At 51.2% G+C, this 16,259-nt stretch overlaps 6 protein-coding genes across 6 annotated transcripts; 4 read left to right on the top strand and 2 right to left on the bottom strand.

The window, feature by feature from the left end:
• Positions 1-706: 706 nt before the first annotated feature.
• A1O5_02020 (uncharacterized protein) lies at positions 707-2,053 on the top strand (the record flags this gene model as incomplete). Its single annotated transcript, XM_007742636.1, has 1 exon — positions 707-2,053. The coding sequence occupies one exon, from the start codon at positions 707-709 to the stop codon at positions 2,051-2,053; it is 1,347 nt and encodes a 448-aa protein (XP_007740826.1).
• A 565-nt stretch (positions 2,054-2,618) lies between these two features.
• A1O5_02021 (uncharacterized protein) lies at positions 2,619-4,501 on the top strand (the record flags this gene model as incomplete). Its single annotated transcript, XM_007742637.1, has 4 exons — positions 2,619-3,140; positions 3,239-3,295; positions 3,407-3,540; positions 3,607-4,501. 4 exons carry the CDS (start codon positions 2,619-2,621, stop codon positions 4,499-4,501), a joined length of 1,608 nt encoding a protein of 535 aa, XP_007740827.1.
• A 441-nt stretch (positions 4,502-4,942) lies between these two features.
• On the bottom strand, positions 4,943-6,430 carry A1O5_02022 (uncharacterized protein; the record flags this gene model as incomplete). The annotated part of the gene is made up of 1 exon (XM_007742638.1): positions 4,943-6,430. One exon carries the CDS (start codon positions 6,428-6,430, stop codon positions 4,943-4,945), a length of 1,488 nt encoding a protein of 495 aa, XP_007740828.1.
• A 583-nt stretch (positions 6,431-7,013) lies between these two features.
• A1O5_02023 (uncharacterized protein) lies at positions 7,014-8,438 on the top strand (the record flags this gene model as incomplete). Its single annotated transcript, XM_007742639.1, has 1 exon — positions 7,014-8,438. One exon carries the CDS (start codon positions 7,014-7,016, stop codon positions 8,436-8,438), a length of 1,425 nt encoding a protein of 474 aa, XP_007740829.1.
• Positions 8,439-11,249: 2,811 nt separating this feature from the next.
• A1O5_02024 (MFS transporter, SP family, general alpha glucoside:H+ symporter) lies at positions 11,250-13,148 on the top strand (the record flags this gene model as incomplete). Its single annotated transcript, XM_007742640.1, has 5 exons — positions 11,250-11,516; positions 11,591-11,848; positions 11,905-12,153; positions 12,203-12,509; positions 12,568-13,148. 5 exons carry the CDS (start codon positions 11,250-11,252, stop codon positions 13,146-13,148), a joined length of 1,662 nt encoding a protein of 553 aa, XP_007740830.1.
• Positions 13,149-13,754: 606 nt separating this feature from the next.
• On the bottom strand, positions 13,755-15,122 carry A1O5_02025 (uncharacterized protein; the record flags this gene model as incomplete). Its single annotated transcript, XM_007742641.1, has 1 exon — positions 13,755-15,122. One exon carries the CDS (start codon positions 15,120-15,122, stop codon positions 13,755-13,757), a length of 1,368 nt encoding a protein of 455 aa, XP_007740831.1.
• Positions 15,123-16,259: the final 1,137 nt, after the last annotated feature.

Here is a 16,259-nt window from a genome sequence, read left to right on the forward strand (position 1 = left end):
CCTCATGGACATTACTGGCGATCGTGTCGGCAATGTACGGAGTAATGGTTTTTGCATATGGTAATAACTTGCATGCCTCAGATCTCATGGTGGAAACGAGGGGCAAACGAGGGGTCAAGAGTAGCAGGTTCCACCTGGCTTACCGCTTCGGGTATCATTAAGCACCGCTCAACTGCCGGGCTTGGCAGGGGCAAGGCAGGGGATGCTCAGTGCCTCTAGGGACCGATCTAAGCTGCTCCCAGCAAATGGCAAAAAGCAGAACCCCCCGGAAAACCAACACTGCGAGGCACCACTTTCTGCTTTCAAAAAACACCTGTCATTCAGTCGACAACCTCTTGAGCGATTGCTCATGCAGGAACAACTCAGAGGGACCCCACCACATCGGCGACGCGTGCGCTCAGGATGCCTGACATGTCGGGGTAGACGGCGAAAATGTGACGAAGGAAAGCCAGAATGCCAAAACTGCAGAACCAAAAATCTTCAATGCCGGTATGGTCTCAATATCACATTTGTCGAATCGAGAAATCTCAAGACCGCTAAAGCGGCACACTCATCAACGGACGATGATGCCATTCGATATCGATCTGAGCCACGAAGACAAACTTCAACCGATGCGAGCAGTTCCCAAGGGAATGGATCCCTTCTAAGGACACATACGATTTATAGACACCGGAACGCACCGGCGTCGTTGTCTGACAACCGGCTGATGCGAAAGGAGCGCCAAAATACGTCGCATCATTTTACCGTTGAGCTCAATGATAGCGTCGCTCCCCCAACATCGCTGTCCACGCCGCAAACCCCATTTCCAGATGACTTGGATCCCTTTGGCTCAGTATCGGCGCCGTTTCCTCCACTGTCGTCACAGTTCGTCTCGGACCGTTCTTTGGATTCAACGTTAGAGCGTCAATCAAATCGTCCCGCTACGGCCAACTGGGAGCTGGATCCGCGTGACGAGGGGCGGTATACGATAGAGCTTTTAACCTTTTACCGATACCATATTGCACCGCGCCTGGATCTTGGTGTGGGTGATCAGTTTTTTAGCGTCCATGCCCTCTTTAGGGCGAAGACTTGCAATGCTGTATGTCAAAGCGTCCTGGCCTTGTCTCGCTGCCAAAGAAACCTTTCCCAGGGTATACATCGAAAGGTGGATGATCCAGGGTCTGAACAGCATGCCTTGCAGGCAATGCGGTCGCTTGCTAACACAGAGGAGGAGGACAAGACGACAGTTCTAATCCTCCTCACGATCAGAGAAGTCATCCTGACTCCTCCGGGGCTGTGGAGCAGTGTGTTGCACCGAAACACGAATCTTCTGACCTTCAATCTGCAAGAAGGACAATGGCAGATGATGGCACGGCTTGTTCTTGCCGCCGAGCTTACTGCTTCTGCTCCAACAAGCCGCATTGACCTCAACTTCATCTTTCAATGCGCGCGGCCGGTCTTGCCAGGCCAAATGCTCACTGACAAGCAACAACTTTGCCAAGCATTGGCGAACCTTGCGCGTGCGTTCACGATACCGGGTAATGCGCCTGGGATCGAGGGCCAGCGAACGCTATTACCGATGGCCACCGTGTGGCAATCCTGCTGGAGCGATTGTGAGTTATGGTACTTTGCGAGAAACGAGGAAATGCAACAAATCTTCGAGGTTGACGAGTCCGAGGCGTTGGCTGCAAGAAGCCCGTCAAGTCCACCATTTCCGATCATCATCTTCAGTAATGTGTGCGCCCTCTTGGCCAATTTCTCGCACCACCTGACGGCGATCTATTTACTACACCACAAGCCACGATTGATCAAGCCAACTGCAGAATCTGGTTGGTCAGCGTCGCCGGCATGGCACGCTCAAAGACTCGTGGGCATGGTTGCTACATTTGACGAAGCAGAAATATTCGACCCGCTGGTGATCGCAGGTCTCATCTACGGGACCAGGAAACTGAGCCACCCTTCCCAATTAGCTGTAGTGGCAAACATCATGAAGAAAGCTGCTCAGACGACGGGTTTGCAGCTGCAGCAAGAGATTGACAAGATCGAAACCACTTATGGGGAAACACTCGGCTAATAACATGTGAGTTGTCCAGTCAAGGTGATCACTCTTGTACGTTATCATCATGGCAAATCTATTGTAGAGCTTGGAGGAATAATTCCCCTGGCGCTAGCAAGACAATCTGCTTGTGAAGTCTGATTGGGTCGTATCTTACCAGCCGCAGCTTCTTGTCCAGTTCCTGACTCGGGGCATACACAGTATACAAAAGAGGAGTCGAGAAAACCGCGCTTCACCGCTCCGAGAATGCTTCCTTGACGTGGCAGCACTTACCTTTCTGGGACACCGCAGGCTCGGATTCCCCGATGTGTCTTAATGTGCTTGGAGGTTATCCCCATCTCTCACAACAACGGTAAGCACGAGCAACCCGTCAACCCCTAAACAGAAATTTCGGCAATTCCTCCGCCTTCGCTTGCAACCCGCGTTTGTTCCTTTGCCCATGGGGTTTCGAAGCTCAATTTGGTTCTAGAAAAAGACCTACATAGTTCCTTCTGGGCGCTGTATCACGGACCTTTTCGCAACTGGCCTTCAACCACCTACCCCAGCTGTTTATCAAAGACCTTTCATACCTGTGCTCCCAGCCATGAACTCCAACATCTCCCAACTCGGGGCCGACCCTGAGCAGCAATCTGTCGAAGCCGTGAGAAAGGAAAAGCTCAGCATCGATCATCTTGAAGTCACTGCAGATGAGCAGCTTGGCCATCTGGCTAACCAGGAAGACCACGAGTTGGGTGTCTGGGAGTCTCTCAAAAGATATCCTTGGTCTTGTGCTTGGTGTGTCTATGCCTGCTGGTCTATCGTCCTCGCTGCCTTCGAGCTCCAAGCAGCAGGCTCCGTTCTGGGGATCCCTGAATTCCGGAAAGACTTTGGCTCCTACTTCGAGGGCAACTATGTGCTGCCCGCGGAATGGCAGTCGGCATTCAATGCCGCCCCAGTGGCGTCTGCCATTGTCGGTGTGCTTGGTGGCGCCGCTGTTGCCGACATGATCGGGCGCAAATTCACCTTGATAGGCGCATTGACAGTCAGCTTTGCTGCAATCAGCATCGAGTTTGCTTCAACCACCAATCCTGTTTTCTTTGGGGGCAAATTTTTGAACGGCTTTGCGGTCGGAACCATTCAGGGTGTTATGACGACTTATATTGGAGAGGCATGTCAAACATTGTACCTCATGCTCTCAAGTTCTCTTACTGACTGACAACTCAGATCACGCCTCACGCCTGGAGGGGCATCTTCACTGTAGGCATTGGAGTCGCTTTTGGCGTATGTCCCCAACCTCCGTTCATCCTTTCACCAATGTCTGAGACAATGGAGACCCCTGGAAATTGTTTCCAAAGCTTGGGATGTTGACGCTGACTCTACAAATGGCGACAGATTGGTCCTCTCTTGGCCTTCATCATTGTCAATTACACTGGTGATGTCGACTCTCGTTGGGCGTATCGTGTCGTTTTTTGCTGCCAATACGGTTTCGCGGGTGTCTCGGCACTTCTGGCTCCATTCATGCCTGAGTATGTATTACGCATTTGTACCCCCCCCCCTAATTGCGATCGTCGCTGACTCTTTGCGCCACCTAGGTCTCCCTGGTGGTTGGTTTCAAAGGGGAAGAATGAAAAGGCGCTCAGGAGCCTCAGCAAACTTGGCCAGAAAGGCCAGGAGGGCAACAAGAGGCTGGCACTGATCCAGTTGACACTCGAAGAGATCAGAAGAGAAACCGAAGGTGTCACCTATTTCGAGTGTTTCAGACGGTCCAATCTCCGACGCACAATCATTAGCGTTGGGCCCTTGATCATCCAAGTGCTGACGGGTATTACCTTCGTCGCTGGGTACTTCACCTACTACCTCCAACTTGCGGGCTATTCGGCCAAGGAAAGCTTTAGAATCCAGATTGCGCAGCCGGTGCTTTCCATTGTGGGCAATCTCATGGCAGCCTATTTGATCGACAGGGTAGGGAGACGCAATCTGACCTTCTACGGTCTGGCCATTTTAGTGGTGCTCCTCTTTATCGAAGGTGGGCTCGCTACGGGCGGCAGCCCCGGCGAGATCAAAGGCACCGTCGCCATCATCTTGATCTACAGCTGGATGTACAATGTCTCGATCGGATCGACCGCCTTCTCCATCATGACGGAGACGGCCACGGCTCGTCTTCGAGTCAAGACGATCGCGATCGGCCTCGCGTTGCAAAACTCGGTCAACGTCATGTGGCAATTTGTGCTGCCTTACATGTTCAATCCGGACAAAGGCAACCTTGGCGGCAAGGTCGCCTTCGTCTTCGGCGGGCCCAGCTTTCTCTGTCTCTGTTATCTGTGGTACTTCCAGCCAGAAACTAGCGGCCGGACTTACGAGGAGTTGGATGAGATGTTTGCCAAGCGTGTTCCAGCGAGGCAGTTCAAGTCTTATAAGCCAGATGCTCAGGCAAAGGGCGAGGTGGTCAAAGACACTGTGGAACATCAAAAAGCGATGACTGCTTGAGACAGAGTCAGTTGTGTAAACTCGACGCGATGAGTGCGTGAGACGCATTAGTCGAATAGGTAGCTATAGCTGATTCTATGCCGCGGAAGGACTATCTGTCCTTTTTGGTGGTGTAAATTAAATAGCAAAATGATTCAGAGGCTACTGTATAGAATGCATCGAGGATCTTGTATACTCAATGAACGCTCGCACAGCTTTGGTCATTGGGTGGGCCGCTAACGAACTATTCGAGGAGTTCTGAAAGAAATGTTTTCATCGTCTGTACGGATGCCATCTCTGGTGCGGATATAGCTCCCTCTCCGCTCCCGGAATTTATGGAGACCCTGGAATACCGCCATACCTTGTAGGCTAGAAGAGAGATATTTGTTCCTAAAGGGGGAGAGACGAAGCCGAGTCCCGATTCCTCCTTTCTCAATCTTCTTCTACGGCTTCGATGAAAACCTAGTCCTTCCCTAACGCAGCAGTCACTGTTTCAAAAACATATTCTCGGCCGCCGATGAGCCTCTTGTTTGTGATCTGCACAACAACACGCTTGTAAGCTGTCAGGCTCGGGGTACCATCGTCAGTGACCTGCAGAATAAAATGAAGCACCATGCCCTTCTCCAACGCTTTCCCGGTGACAATATTGACGCCAGATGTCTCCGGCGAAGGGAGGGTGATCGTGACGACTTTTTGGTCTTCACCTACTGGCAGCAACTCAATGTCTGGAACCAGCCAGTGAATCGGCGACTGTGAAGAAGTTGGTTCCCTGTACTGAAACCACTTGAACGTGAGTGAGTCGCCGTCTGGATCATAGCTTTGCGACGCGTCGAGAGTCACCTTCGTACCGGCCTCGACCTCCAAGAGCAGTGGCTCTGGACCGGGCGTGCTGGTATTAACGATGGCCACAGGAGCATGGTTCGCTTTACTGCGAGCATCAGTCAGGGTCCATTGCATCCGTGCAGCGAAGTCGTTTTGGTACTGGTCTCGCCATCGCCAGATGGTAGCCTGGTTGCTGCGGAACTTTTGGCCATTCACCCCAATGACTTCGTCAATTGCATCGTGGTAATGATTCGCCAACCCACCTAAATCCACGCGAGTGTATCTTCCGCCCCAACTACCCCATTCGGGGTGCTCAGGATGTCCAAGGCCATTCTGAATGAGGTATAGAAACGTGGGTGTATCACCTTCCATTATGAAAGCGTAGCTGGGGTACACTTTGCCCAAAGGCCCAATTTGGATGTGCTCTCTCAGCCACTCCTTTGTGATTTTCCTTTTGTCGGGTCCGCCCCGGTCGAGATCGTGCAATATATCTCCGGAGATTCCGGTCCAGGTGGCTTTTCCATATTCATTCCACCCATGCACAGAGCAGATGTAGAAGATATCAGGGAAATTAATTCTGATCCAGATGCCAGTGTCGTCCTGGTCGGAGATGGTGTAAACCCGCAGTTTCGAACGGAAATGACCAAAGTCCGCTACCGACTTTTCTTTCTGTACATGATATAACGCTTGGGCGAGCAAATTAATACCGCCCCAGCAAAGAACCCACAATGGATGTGTTGATTGATCCACTTGTTGGATCAGCAATGCCGCTCCGTCGCTCAACGGGACGTCGTCTTTCAAGGCCTCTTTCCCATACAAAGAGGGCCCCGTCTTGATGATTGAAAGGAAATAATCAGCGGCCGCGTACTGGTTCTCTGGATGTACGTGAGCGTTTAGATTGTGGACGACTTGCCCGTAAGCCTTGACAATGGTTTGCATGTCTTCTGGGTGGACATTAGTCCTCATCCATGTGGAAGTACATGCGACCAGGCCTCTGGTGTCAAATTCGTTCGAGTAAAGTAAATATCGAACGAGAGATTCGGCGTCGTCGGGCTCATTTGAGATATCAGAGACAATGAAAACCCGAGGTTTGGTCTTGCAGACTCGAAGACTTCGTTGCGCCGCCATGTTTTGATGAATCAACGAAAAGATAGCAATACGTGCTTCGCCTGAGAAGAATTGACTTAGAAATTCATACAAACATAAACAGTGCACCCGAGTTGCGCTTCTCGCGGGCTGCAAGAAGTATTATTACAACGGTCGACTTCCTTCACGATATAACGTAATGCCCGAGCAAGGCTACTAAGATCAAGGAGCGGCATCCTGTCTCAAAGTCGTGACCAGGATATACTAGTCCCAGATGAAACGTGTCGTCAGTGGTCAGCCCTTCAACCCTCTCGTGGGGAGTCGCAAGCCCATAAAAATGGATAGTGATTTGGGGAGAATTGCCCGTGCTCAGATTGTGGAATTGGCCAGAACTGCCGAGGCGGCTGCTCACCCCTGGAGAAAGCGGCCGATCAATCTGCAAGGGGCAACGGGTGCCTCGGCCTACCCCTTTTGTAGATTATTTGTTACAGGGTCCATGGACACCGAGGAGACTTTCCGGCAAAATCTTCAAGAGAAAGTGTTTACCCTAAAAAGGGTTCATCAGCCACATTGAGATAGGGAAGATGAACAGGTCTGGGCCGTGACTTCGCGCCCGGCGGCCGTCATGGAGGCTGATTTGACCGACACACAATTTGTATCACCGGGCGCAGCGTCGAATGAAAGTACCCTGGATGAGTATGCGGCCAATCCGCGTTTCCAACAACTGCAGACCGAACTGCGGTCATGGCTTGTGGTTGGAGCAACCAGCCGAGATCAAACAAGAGAAAACAGCGCTTCACCTCCGGACACTAGCCGTGCTACCACTAGACACAAGCCTGGGTACCAGCATCTCTGGGGGCATCTGAAAAACAGCGCCGATCAGATCCCATTGAAATGGAAGATCAAGTATCTCCATGTCTGGATCACTGAATGTGCACCGTGGCTGGATATGTTCGACAGCGCACGTCATTTCGGTCTGCAAGTACCCATCATTGCGCAGAAGTCGCCTGCGGTCTTTCATGCGCTGTTGGCTCTCGCTGCGCGCACAGCCGAACGACGAGGGTATACGCAAGGCTCGCGTGACAGCTTGGAATTGTACTCACAGGCCATTTCGTCACTTACATCCTCTCTGAATACCAAGGAGCCCAATGTCATGGTAACGGCCTGTATCCTTTGTGTCTTGGAAATGATGAGCGTCAGTCCACGAGACTGGAGGCGGCATGTCGAAGGTTGTGCAGCCCTCTTTGCTTCCTCGGGAATCAATGGGTTCTCGGGAGGGCTTCTTCAAGCGGTCTTCTGGTGCTATGCTCGAATGGACCTTTGCGGCGCCATCATTGCAGATGGGGCTGAAGCGACCATCCACCCCATCGACAAATGGGCATTGTTGCCTGACTTCTCCGGCACAGAGGCCGAAAAACAGGAAGCAATCATGGCCGAGTTCTTGAAAAGAGGTCGCCAGATACCCGACATGTATGCCAATTGTGCGGTATATCTCTGCGCCAAGGTGTGCGATCTCCTCGCACGTCGAACGAGATGTGTCGAACTAGGAGAGGAGAACGGCTGTGACGATGAGAACTTCGAACAGGAGTGGAACAAGCTGTGGTCAGAACTCCAAGGGTGGTACACGCATCGACCGCCCGAGATGACACCGGTCAAAGAGATCAAGACCGGAGCTGGAGGCTCTCCTTTCCCCATGATATTTTTTCCTCACTGGGCGGCCATTTCGAGCAATCAACTCTACCATACCGCGTGTATTTTGATGTTGGAAATCATGAACGACGCGACACTTGACAAAGGCAAGATGATTCACTCGTCATTATGGCATGCCCGGAGAGTGGTGGGCATTTCGTTGACCAACCCACATCCCGGATGTATCAACAACGCCATCCAGCCTCTGCATGTGGCAGGAAAACTGTTCACGCATTTCGAGGAGCATTCCATCATAGTTAAGCTGATTGATTCGATAGAAGCGCGGACTGGCTGGGGCTCGCGGTGGCGTATTAAAGATCTTGAAACAACCTGGGGCTATTGCCGTGGGACTTTCACGTGAAACCTGTAACATAACAGCCATGCCTTGATAACAATAACTGGGGAACATATACAACATCCCCCGCGCTGCGGAGTTCGCTTTCTTCTACAACAAAGCAAACCCCCCGAATTGATGCCAAAGGTAGGGGCCTCACTTCCCGACCACAGTGGAGCACCCCGATACCCCGAGAACAAAAATTTTCCATTAACAAAGCTAGCCAAATCATACTATAACAAGGCAAAGTGGCTGTGCTGGGCTGGTAGGGGGGTAGCAGGAAGGAGAGTTGCGTAGTTACATGTCAAACCAAAATGGCCTTAGAGGGAGTGCTGAACAGTTTACAGTGCTGGCAGAGTGCCATTCTTTACAGTTTGAGAGGAGTATCATGAATCCCATGGCTTTTGGTCTCGTCTACCTAATTCCTGAGTGTTTTTATCAGTTCTGTCCAGTCCTCAATGCCGCCGCTGTGCTAGGCGTTCGTTGCCCTAGTCACTGCCTCTCTGGGTGGTGTTGGTGGTGGTGTTGTCTTGTCAGCGCCAACCAGAAACGCGTTCTCGATTCCCGACCTGCTGGACAGGCCTCTGTGCGTTGTTGCACGTCCACGCCGAACCCAGCAGTGCTCTGTTACAATATAGTCGCATATTATTGGAGATTGCATACTTCACGGAATATAACATGCCTTGCATCTTAAATTTTTTTTTTTTTTTTTTTTTTTTTTGAAATCTTCTTTTGTAGCTTGAATCCAGAGGCAAAATGAGAAGCGAATCTCCCAAGACAATTGGAGTGGTATGGACGAGATTCCCGGAAATAAATGGAGGCCACTGACTGTTGGGCTAGCCCGCCTAGGCAATTACTGACACCCCTTGGCACGGCGGTACCGGGCTAATATATATTTCAATCTCTCTTCCATCACAACTTCTCTTCCTTCACAATCGATCAATTCAGTCAATCTGTTATGGCCCCCTAGATTGTTCCGACATTGCCATACGGAGGTAATGAGATGGCGATGCCTGGGCAGCGGAGACCGTGTTGCTCTATTTTGTTAACCTAATACGATGCTGACGTGGCTGTAGCTTCGATGGAATCTTCAAAATGACAGAAACTCGCTTGGCCTTTGCCCGCAGATATCGGTCAGACAAATTTGTACTGAGCTGCACTGAAGGGGGAGAATTATCAGCCGTATTCTGCGCTATGAAATACTTCCAAAACTCAATCCACTTACTGCCGTAGGGTTGATTCTATCCTTTCTTTGATTCTTCCAGGAAAATTCAACCATCATTTATCGCCTTCGTTTGTTGCCTTTTGGGCTTTCTTTCAAATCTGGTCATCCCCGCAGAAATTGGTCGTAGTGGTCGCTACCCACCCCTTGGGCTCAGCTGTTAGGACATGAGCTTCAGGTTTGTTGGGCTTAGGACATCGCCCCTTGAAGATCCAGTTCTCGGTATTTATGACAGGAGTTGGAACTTGGAAACGGAGATAGAAGGACAGCTTCAGATCATACAAACCAAAATACGGAGTGGTGGTACATTGGCTCTTCTCATGCCGATAGAGCCGAGAGGTCAATCACTTCACCAGACAAGCTTATTTACGCTCCGGTGGGGGCCCGGTGGAACAGGCCTTATCAAGCTGCCAAGTACAAATGTATTACAAGCACAAAGGGCTCCATCGCCTTGGCGGGCGGAATGCAAACTTAAACCTTATTTTGGTTGCATCAGAACACACAGGATACTGTGTAGTCGGATACTGTGTAGTCGGATACTGTGTAGTCGGATACTGTGTAGTCGGTGTACTCGGCATAGGCAGATCACAGTCGTGCACGTCTTCGGTTTCCAGAGGTTCTATCACCCAGTATCAGCGCCGGAGCGCCCGTGTCCATCTTGGCGGCACTCACCGATCATCGCTGTATCTTGCAACCAACGTTCAAGTAGCGTGCCGAGTATTTGCTGTAGAAGCTTCGTCCGACGTGTCACGCTCCGCTCCGCTTCAAACACGGCAAGGGCTCGTCGCATGATATATGGGTTTGGTCCTGTAGCTGGCTCGCGGGGCAAAAGTACGAATCAACCCCGCACTGCTTCCTCCGACGCTCCCAGTGCCGTGTTCGTGATAATGATGGACCGAAGGTGGGGACACCATGGGGAACCCTAATGCAACATTGATGTTGAGTTTGTTCTTCGCCATATGGTAATCCTTTGTGCCTCCACACAGACACTCGCTTTAAGCAATTTTGGCTTAACCTTTAATTTCCTAAAGGAGGCTTAAAAATGGCTATCTATACATATAGTAAGTCCCCCGAAGAAGCCGCTCATAGATAAGGAGAGACACTTTCGAACCCCCCTGTTCGGTGATTGAAGGGCCTGTTGTATGCTCTCTTCAGAAGGCACAATACCCCATGGGATTGTGGAATACATGCCTCGCTTAAACCATGAATGCGGACTGGCTTACCGGGAAGAGGTGACTGCATGTTACGTTACTCTCTCTGGTGGTATTTCCAGACGAGCCAGATCATCCGGTTCACCTCCTATTGGAGCATAGAGTGACACAATGCCCCAACACCGCTCAACGAAAGGGACCTCCCCGCGGGCAGTTCGGTATCAGTGGCAGCGAGCAGACAGCTAGGATTTTGAGCGCCGTTGTGGTGGTATGCCACCCGGGAGAGCTCCAACCGTGAGGCATTCGTGCCACCACCGGAATTTGGATCAATTGGGAGAAAGGCACACCGGCCTGATTGCATGCAAGTCAAGTAGTAAAGATGCACGACCAAACTCCCTTTTTCACTTCTTCCTTTGCTTTCTATTCCCTTTCCATTTGCACGCTGACGGAGTAAACATTCCCAAAATGTCGTCAGATAGCGATAAGTCAAAGGGTGAGTTGCACCAGGGCGGTCAGAGCGATGTTCATCACTCTGAGATCTTGGTCGAGGCCAAGAGCGAGTTGCAACAGGGCGATAAAGCCGATCTTGATCATTCCGAGGTCTTGGTCAACCCGAATCTCATGAGCGATGCCGTCGATGGCGAAGTCCGGGAACATGGAATGGGCATGTGGGCGGCGGTTAAGCAACACCCTTGGGCTTGCTTGTATGCATTTGTCATGTGCTTCACCATTGTGAGTCCATTTCCTAGATCTCTAATCTCAGGATATCTCCCATTTGGGGTGGAATAACAGCTGATATCCATCAGGTCATGGAAGCGTTCGACATGTTTCTGAACGGCAACTTTGTGGCGCTCCCCATTTTCCAAAGAAAGTACGGTATCTTGCTAAAGAGCGGTGATTATGCGATACCAACCCGATGGCAGAGTGCCCTCTTCCAATCTGGTCAATGTGGTGCTTTTGTCGGCGTATTCTTGGCTGGACCTGTCACCAACCGTCTCGGCTACCGCTGGACTACCATCTTGGCCCTGATTCTTATGAATGCCACGATTTTCATTTCGTTCTTTGTGAGTAGCACGACCTCATTGCCGAGCGTATCGCCTGACCACGTCCACTTTATTAGGCCGACTCACTCACAGTACTTACAGTCGGACAAGCGTTGGAAGGCGTCCCCTGGGGATTCTTCATTGCGAACTCCCCCGCCTACGCCAGCGAGATTGTTCCCCTCGTCCTTCGAGGCGCCTGCACGGCCAGTCTGCAAATGGCCTGGTCTGTCGGTCAAATCATTGTCGCCGCCGCTACCTACGGCTACAACAAGCGAAACGACCAGTGGGCCTGGCGAGTGCCTCTCGCCTTGCAATGGATCTTCCCCGTGAGTCCCTTGCTTTAGATCTTGCACCTAGGAGATCTGACTTGTCCAGACCCCCCTCTTGATTCTCATCTTCCTTGGCCCCGAATCTCCGTGGTGGCTTGTTCGTCGTGGACGCAGACAGGAAGCCCTTCGCTCCATCAAGCGCCTCGGTACTAAATCTCCGGAGCATGCCGAACAGACGCTTGCGATGATGGAACGAACTGTTGAGATCGAATTGCGCCAGGGTGGCACTCCTACCCTCCTCGACCTTTTCAAGGGCACCGATTTGAGACGAACCACTATCATCTGCTTGATGTACGCGTCACAGAATTTTGCGGGTAACCTGATTGCCAACCAGGCAACTTTCTTCTTTGAACGTGAGTAACTCTTCTGTCTGACAGCTTTCAAGCATGGATGACTGACTCCCTTGTCTAGAGGCCGGGATCTCGACTGACCGTGCTTTTGAGCTCAATCTGATCAATTCGTGTCTTCAATTCTGTGCCAACGCGGGCTCGTGGTTTCTTACCGCCTGGTTCGGTCGCCGAACCATCTATCTCTGGGGCACAGCCACCAATATCACTCTGCTCTTTATTCTCGGCATCTGCGCCTCTATACCACAGAACAATGCAACCAACTACGCCCAGGCCGTTCTAGGCATCCTCATCTCCTTCGTTTTTGCCGGCTTCATGGGACCAATCTCGTACACCATCATTGCCGAGACGTCCTCCGTCCGTCTTCGCGCTTTGAGCACTGCAGTCGGCCGTGCCGCCTACTACGTCGCGGAAATCCCCATGATCTATCTGGCCTCAAAGATGCTCAACCCGACAGGATGGAACCTCGCAGGCAAGTGCGGTTACGTCTGGGGAGGCACCGCCTGTGTCTGCTGGGCTATGGCCTTCTTATTTCTTCCTGAGCTCAAACATCGTTCTTACCGTGAGAGCGACATCTTGTTTAATCGCAAGATTCCTGCCAGGAAGTTTAAGTCGACCGTTATCGACGTCAAAGACAACGAGTAAGGCATGGCGATCGGTGAGAAGGAACGGAACACGCTGTGAGCTTCCGTTGCGTGATGGCTGAGAAGATGGACTGTACTTCCGCTCAGTGGAGGCGGGAGATATTTCGAGAGCGATTGGTGGACCAGGATGCAGCACCATAGGGTGGCATCACTTACCTCCTAAAGGGTGTGAATTCAGAGTGTCTCGGGAACAAGACGCTTTGTATCGAACCTAATTTGGACAGAAAGCTTGATCAAGTACAAGGTGCTTACGGCCTATTGTCTCGATAAAAGTCTTGGGACTGAGGAGCACTGCTCTGCTCCATTTTGGACGATCCCAAAGAATAAGCGTTTGCTGAGTACTCCATGCACAGCAACAAGTCCTCCATCCCAGCGGCTTGCGGCTTTCCACTTTGAACGCGAAGCCCAGAATGGCTGAAGCTCGCTATTTCGCATTTCGCTCTTGCACAGAGCCAATTGTTACCCGATGGGAGCCTCCAGGCAATTTTGAACATCCGATGATTCTCCGTAGGGCTTTATTGGCGTAAGAACGTAAGATGCTGCAGGATCACTTGCTGGGACTGTAAGTGAGGAGCAACGGCTCTGCACCACGACTAGGAGCACCTACTCAATCTGACTCGCTCTCGTAATCGTCATCGTCATCCCCATCGTCTTTGCTGTATTCACCCTCTTCCTCTTTAGCCGCCTCCCACGTCGCTTTTCTCTCTAACCTCCTGACTTCAGAAGGATGATTCTCGCTCAGACACTGGGCATCATCCACGGCGTCGTCGAGATATGCCCAAAGTCGGTTGCGACTCACATCATCCAACAATTCTTCCCTAGTCCTGTCTGATCCGGGATTGTTTCTGAACGTCTTACCACTCATCATGTCCTCAATCTCATCCTCTGAGTCTTTGCCTGCGATGGACTTGGCGGACTGCAGCAGCTCCAAAGCGCCCTCATGCTCCCACCAAGCGGCATAGCTGTATTGCAAAAGCAATTCGATCTCCTCCAACGAGCCTGGCGACCAATATGTTGGGTTGCTACCGAAATGCTCATCAGCGTTCAAGAGAACATAGACAAAGTGTTTGTTACAGATCTGGATGGATCTGGCGAGAAGCTTGACATGAAGTCGAAACTTGTGCTGTAAGTAAGTGAGGATATGATAAGGCTCTCCTACCCACTGGCGGCTGATTGGGCTTCGGACAACGTGGAACTCGACATGTTTCCATAGCTGGGGAGGCAAGCGAGTTGCAGACACTTTTCGGGCGAGCTTGATGTTGACTATGTCGATGAGCAGTTTCAGTTTGAGCAACATCACCGCAGAGGTATGCTGAACATGCCCAAGTTGGTCCAGATATCCAACCTCTTCAAGCAAGTTGGCATCTTTGACGTTGAGGAATGCTAAGTCCATATGACCCCAGTCATAGTCACCGCGCTCCCCATCTGTCGCATGCCACTTGATGAAGTCATAGCATTCTTGGTCTTGATCCAGTCGTAGCATCATTGGAGGTATGAGGTCTCGTACCCCCATGTTGTCGGCTCTGCTCAGCCGCAGCATATCCCGCATGTGATCAAGTCCCTCAATGACACCGTCCAGTGTCCCTAATCTGCGGACAGTATCTGCTAAGTCGAACCGTGCACGCATGTAGTTTCGAGTGTTGAGGAGGCCCCAGAAATACCCAACGTGAGTTTCGAATGCATTATGGGGTGTTATGTAATCAGGCTCTGCATTGCGAACATCATGCTCCTCTTTGTTGAGCTTTGTGCGGCACTTTTTAATCTTGTTGCAAACTGATTTGTGCTCTTGGCGATGCTGTACCTGGTGCTCTCGGGAGCAGTAGCGGACCACTTGACAGCCTGCACATCTGGAAAGCTTAGGTTTTGGCTCAAGGCAAAGGCTGCAGCGGTGCTTTAATGGGCCACGGGGACCTTTAAATTCGGATGCAGAACCTGTCAGGGGTAGCAAACACGATGGATGCCTTATGAGGACCATCGTTGTAGCTAGTCAGAGGCGCGGAACAACGACTCGACGTATGGCGAGATCCAACTGGAGTCCCAAGTGAAGGAAACTAATGAGCAAGAGCAAGAAATCCTGGGTTACACTCTCGATCCATTGGGTCCTCGCGACTCAACCGCTTCATCATCTTACTTCGGAATACGAGGTATTGTTGTTCAAGGATGGAGGCAGGAAGCTTGGCGGCGCGGAAAATGGTTGCCAAGCCTTATTTGTTGCACTAACTCAATTAGGCTTAACACAGTAAGGGACCTCTTGGCATGCTATATCGGCTTTCTGTCTTGGCTGTGTTTGCGGATTTCTTTCCTTCTCTATTTAATAAGTGAGATAGAATCAAGTTGTTGGCTCCACAACATGGAGCTGGTGGGTTTGAAGGCGCAGCTGTCCGCGCACGCTTGTGGAGTCTTTCGACAAGCTACGGTTGGATGTTGGCAGTCTCTAACCAGCACTGGAGGAGCGGAACGCCCCCTCCGGCAGTACATAACGACGCGGCGACTGGCCAGTTCGTATGTTGCTAGACCGCCGATTCCACATTCCAAATGGCAGCAGCGGTCCTGGAGATGATAGCGCGGGACAGAGACCCCGGGAGTAGCTACAAGAATCCGGAGATATTATTGGCGGTAGCAGTATGGCAACTCGAGTCAACTCTAAGGAAGAAATGTTCGACGACCACATGCCAACCAGAGGTGGGTCAAACACAGATCTGGAATTTCCAGTTTGATAGTTGTATATGTCGGAATACGGTTATGGAAAAGATGCGACTGATAGGTGTGGTGCGATTCAGGGCACGAGGTACATTGTAGCATCCAGCCAGCCACAGGAATAACGATATTCGGCTTTGGAGGACAGTACATGGTACTTCCGAGCTAATGAACCATTTCTGTCCAGCTCATGCTGGCCAAACCTGAAGAGGAAGCTGTTGCTACTACTGGGTACTAGTACGTCACTAGGATGTTCGCGGCCTGGTTAGCTGGTTTTGCTGGTTGTTGAAGCGTGCGCCACGCAAAAGCTTATATTGCTCCTCCCAAAGCTTCGATAGAACTTCAATCATCTGCCCCTCTCACGAAACCTCAATCCCCAACTAAGCACCCGTTCTTTGTGGTAACTTTATGGAGC

The sequence above is a fragment of the Cladophialophora psammophila genome, assembly GCF_000585535.1.
Source record: "Cladophialophora psammophila CBS 110553 chromosome Unknown aczJe-supercont1.2, whole genome shotgun sequence".
Lineage (NCBI taxonomy): Eukaryota > Fungi > Ascomycota > Eurotiomycetes > Chaetothyriales > Herpotrichiellaceae > Cladophialophora > Cladophialophora psammophila.